Consider the following 5,291-nt stretch of genomic DNA (forward strand, 5'->3'; position numbering starts at 1 on the left):
ACTTCTCAGTGGTAGCTGCTAGTGTATTTGAATCTAGTTATAGGCTGAATATGAAACTTGCATTTAGTCTTGATGCTTTCAATCAGTAAAAGAGATTCAGCATTGCTTTATCATGTTTTTTTCTTGGTTAATATGGGTTCCATCTTCCTGGTTCTGCTAAACTTGGAGATCAAAGCTGGGCTATGTTTGCGTATGCATTAATATACACACGAAGAGAAGAAACAGCCAGCAGAAAACAAAAATCATATATTAGATGGTGACCACTGTTGGGTCCAGCCCAGACAAATTTGGGCCATAAGCCCAAATTAAAGAATTCAAGAGAGAATGAGCAAAATTGGTGTGATGGCAGGGTGTGTATGCACAGTGAACGCATGCAGCATGAAGGAAAGAGGAGAGAGAAATAGAGAGAGAAAGATTAGATTTCTATGTTTTCTGCTTGAGGATTGGTGGCTAAACGTTATCAGTTTCGGCCCAAATTTTAAGTGGAGAATCCTTACAGCAAACTCTACAATCCTAATGGTGTTGATCTGCAGTTTATCCTCTCTAAGGTACTTTAATACGATATTCACTTTGTAAGACCTAGAATTTTCTTACGAGGAAATCCATCCTACATGATGAAGATATGTTATTCTTGAGCCAAGATCTATAATATTGATGTTATTCTGATCCTTTAGTTATTCTAGAGAAGATCTATTGTAAACCTGTTATCATTATTATTGATAGTGGAAGTTTAAGGTGGACTATGGTCCCGTGATTTTTCCCACATTGAGTTTTTCACATTAAAAGATTTAGTCTTACTGTATGATTGATTATTTGTTCTATTGTTTATGCTGTGCTGGTTGATATTTATATTTGGATATCAAGTTGGTATTTTGATGAGGAACCCATTTTGATACACAAAGAGGAAAAGAATATTCCGCTTTAACATGTTTTTTCCCAACAACCAAAGAGGACGGTGATAAATCACAGTCAAACAGAGAGGGGTACACCTGCAGGGAAACAGGTTGCAACCATTTGCTGCATATTCTTGGGACGCTGGACTCCCATCTCTTCACTGCAAAAGGCCTCCTGAATACAAAGACAGCTTATTGTGTTTGGAAGGATTTCAAGAATTAAAAGCTTGCACTATAACATCTTTTGGCATGAAGATGATCATTAACATTATGCCAACATGACCACGTCCCGGACTTTGATATGCTGATTAAGATTCAAAACTCACATGCACTAAGATTTCCAGATAAATATGCTACCTGCTAATAAATACTGACATGGATCGGTCGACAAGAAATGAGAACCTATTTGAATGATACTAATGAAAGTGATGCTTGCCACCATGACAAAGATTTCCCCCTTCTTCTTTGTGTGTGTGTGTGTGTGTGTGTGATAAAGGAGTAAAGCTGCATACATCGATCCTTCTCGGTAACAAGACATGGACTATCTTATTTGGCCTAGCTTATCTATGTAAAGCAAATCACACTTGCAACATGCGAAGCTGCCGCAGCCTCAACAGCATCTTCTTCCACAAGATTTATAACCTTACTTGCAGTCCTGGAATTTGATGATAATTATCTGGTTCTTTATGGCATGTTAGCAGCAGATTTCTCGATCGACTCTTTCCCTAACAAATTTGGTACATCTACATCTCCATGCTCATCATCCTTCTCCTCCAAGCAATTTCCTATTTGGTATGAACATGACCATAAGTTGACAAGGCCTCAAGGAAGGATGTTTGTCTGATCAACTTGATGTATGAATGTATGTATATACGGCCAGCCTCGTTTCTGGTTATTGGCCAAACTTATTTCGTGAAATAAGATCTCACACAGTGGAACTTTACTTTAATTTCAGATCATGAAATCAGGTGGAGAGCTTAGAAGATGAAAATGTTATGATAGATTGATGCGAGTTTTGGCTTCTAATATGCATGAAATATCGAGTATAGTCTCGTTACAATGATGCATGCTTTCACGTCTGATGCATGAAATATGAATCAACCAAAGAAGAGAAAATGATGCAGCAAATACATCATATATCTCATGCATTACCACAATAATAAAAGCTGTCATATGAAAAGATGGATGCAATTCTGCAAATGAGTTCAACTTACCATGATCATATTATTATGTGATATTGCATGCCTGTTTTCTCTGTTGGTTAGCATGGAAGATAATGATGATGTGCCCTTAATTCTCAGGTGCTCAGAAACACAAACTAGGAGGTGGGATTAGAACTGCATCAACCTGCCATTACGCCATCCTACAGGTTACAGACTGTCGTCATATACAATAACAAAGCTCTTAATAGCAGAAGACCCCTTAAAACCCTTCATCTGGTTTGGTCACATTGGCATAGTAAGGCATGGAGCTGCTGCTCTCACCACCCAACTCCATGATGACACTCTCTTGCCCATACTCTTCTTGCATCTCCTCTTTCGCCGCCGCCCTCTCCGTTTCCGCACCTCCCAAGGACGGCTTCTGCGGCTGCATGAGCACCGGCATCTCGAAGTAGCCCGGTGAGGACCCTGGAGGTGGCGGCCCGACCGGGGGTAGCTTGGAGAGGAGAGCTTCGAGACTACTCATCGACGGGGTGATCCTCATCTGCGGCGGGCCGAAATGATCGTAAAGTTCCGCCGGGGGGACGAGCGGTGCCCCGTGCACGGGCCAATGCGGAGGGACGTTGCAACCGTCGATGGTCACCGGGAAGGCCGACGACGATGGGTGCGGGAGAAGGACGCCGGGAATGCTTTCGAGGTAGCTGAACTTCTTGCGGAGTAGGACGACGAAGCTCAGATCCTCCATCACCTTCATGCATCGCCATGATTCGCACAGCAGCCAAAAACATTAGAGTAGCAAGTTAGGCAACGACAGGCAGGGAGGCAGTATATATGATGCAGCCAAGCACCATGTGATCATGCACGTTTATGGAACCATGTGATCCATGATAAGCATGCACTATGCATGGGTATGTTGTGCATATGCGTAGTTGAGAGGGGAGAGGAACACCATCAGAAAACATGGAGCAAAAGGTAAGAAATCTTAACCAGTCAAGGAGATCAGAGAGAGACCTTGTTGACGGATCCTAATTGCACGACACCTTCCCTGACTGCAATCAGAGCTATAGTCTGCATGAACGGCGAGAAGCAAGTCAGTCTACAGATACTGATGGATCTGCCAACTTTAGAGCGAGGGGTGCGGATTTGACCTTGATGCCAGATTGAAACTGGGCTTCCCAAGTCCTTGGTTGCTGGGGAGGAAAAGAGAACTCAGTGGAGAAGCAAGAAGGAAAGAAACATCTGATGTAAATAAGATGGTGGTGGTGGTGGTGGTGGTGGTGGTGCAAAGGACCGGAAAGCAGTGAGAGGCCCACTTACGGAATCAGTAGGATTGTTCCAGGTGGACAGGAAATTTAGCTCATGATCCTGGGGTTCCTTAAACACCCATTTATGGCTGTGATCTGCTGCAACTTTTCCGATCAAGCTGCCAAGAAAATTAGAGAGCGAAAACTAGTCTGTAACATCAAGTGGTAAATATAACAAGCAAGTGATAGGTGGTCTCTCTCTCTCTCTCTCTCTCTCTCTCACACACACACACACACAAAGAGGAAGCAATGAAGGAAAAAAATTAAAAAGGAGAGAGGGGAAGTGAAAGGGATCGTCTTCTTCCTACTAACCCTTCTCCGTAGTTGTAGATCTCATGAGACATCTTGAAGAAGAGCTCAGGCTGGAGACCTTTAATTTCGCATTCTTCGTGAGCTGTTGATCCCCCAGGTTGCTCACAGGTGGAAGCAGCAAAATTGCAGAACCCATCCTCCCATGCAAGTATCCTAGAGAGAGAGAGAGAGAGAGAGAGAGAGAGAGAGGTTGAGGACAATTTTCTGTGCAGAGATGAAGAGATCCAAAGGAACATGTACCAATTTCTCCTGTTTCCTCTAGTCCTGTCATAAACCCCTCCCTGAAGATCCCACCTGCCAAGAAACAAGGAGAAGAAGGTAAGAAACATAATGAAAAGGATGGAAAATTCTGTAGCTTGTGATACTAATTTTGCTCACTTGGGTGGTGGGTAGTTTCTTGGCAAGATCCTCCAGAACACAGCATACACCCACTGGGAGCTCTTGTGGATGCATAGGCTTCTTAGGGTTTGTTGGAGGAGATGGGTAACAGCTAAAGGATTGAGTTGTTCCTCCATTCAAGGCTTTTGATCAGGAGGAAAATGAGCACACCACCCCTTTTTTCTTTCTCCTCTATTTCTTGGAGGAGGAAAACCAAACCCTCCTCTATCCTGCTATTTGTAAGCCAACACCTAGCCAAATATATACCTCCCTCTCTCTCTCTCTCTCTCTCTTGCTCCAGTGTTTAATCATGAGGTAAATTTATCTCCAAGAGTCCCAGTCTCCTGTTCCCTATGGCCTCCTTGCCTATCCCCACCCAACCCCACCTTTCAAAGCTGTTCATCATTAGACTTCCCCCCTGCCTTCATCATTTATAATTGAACCTGAGCAAAAACCAAACCTAATATTCCAAACCAGAAATGAGGTCATTCTTCACCACAAGTGAAGCACTTTTTCATCGCTCTCTCTCTCTCTCTCTCTCTCTCTCTCTCTCTTTCACACACACACACACACATTGGGAGCTTGCACTTTTTCTTTTCAGAAAAAAAGGATTTGAGAGAAGTCATATTATTCCATGCAGCAATAATGTAAAGATGATACAATCTCATCCAACAGTCCATCTTTACAGATGTGTATCTGATTCTATCCCTAAGTGCCTGTGAGTACGTAAGGATCTGAGTGTAAGCAGGACATGGTGGTGTTCTGCAGCCGAGCCTAATGGAAGCAGCAGCTTGATGTAGATTCATGACCAATGGAGTTCATCACAAGTGGGAACTACAAGTCCATGCATATGTTACACTGTTGGCCGACATAGCTAACACTATCCTTTTCAACACTGGGAGATGCTGCTGCACCTGAAATCACATGGCCTCCAACTCTCTAGTATGAGACACAACTCGATATATATATATATATATATGCTTAGACCACCCACTAGTTTGAGACAACTTGATCTATATGTATGTCTAATCCACCATGAAGATGCAAATCTTTTCCTTCAATTCAATCGTTACATCCGAAAAGAAAAGAATCAAGGCAGGAGAAGGGTGAGAAGACCCAACATTTTTATTCATCGGCCTTAGAACATAAAAATTGTTATGTCAGGACGTATCTGTGTATTTAATATTGCTTGTTACGACCAGAATGATAAGAAGAAGGCTTTTCCTGCTTCCACATGATATGGA

At 42.8% G+C, this 5,291-nt stretch overlaps 1 protein-coding gene across 1 annotated transcript; it reads right to left on the reverse strand.

Moving 5' to 3' along the window:
- Nucleotides 1-2,093: 2,093 nt before the first annotated feature.
- Nucleotides 2,094-4,306, reverse strand: LOC135650757 (protein RICE SALT SENSITIVE 3-like). Its single transcript, XM_065170326.1, has 7 exons — nt 4,048-4,306; nt 3,910-3,963; nt 3,670-3,822; nt 3,371-3,476; nt 3,202-3,243; nt 3,065-3,121; nt 2,094-2,801 (listed from the first exon to the last, which is right to left on the reverse strand). Exons 1-7 carry the CDS (start codon nt 4,182-4,184, stop codon nt 2,316-2,318), a joined length of 1,035 nt encoding a protein of 344 aa, XP_065026398.1. The 5' UTR covers nt 4,185-4,306; the 3' UTR covers nt 2,094-2,315.
- Between the last annotated feature and the right edge of the window lie 985 nt (nt 4,307-5,291).

The sequence above is a fragment of the Musa acuminata genome, chromosome BXJ3-10, assembly GCF_036884655.1.
Source record: "Musa acuminata AAA Group cultivar baxijiao chromosome BXJ3-10, Cavendish_Baxijiao_AAA, whole genome shotgun sequence".
NCBI lineage: Eukaryota > Viridiplantae > Streptophyta > Magnoliopsida > Zingiberales > Musaceae > Musa > Musa acuminata.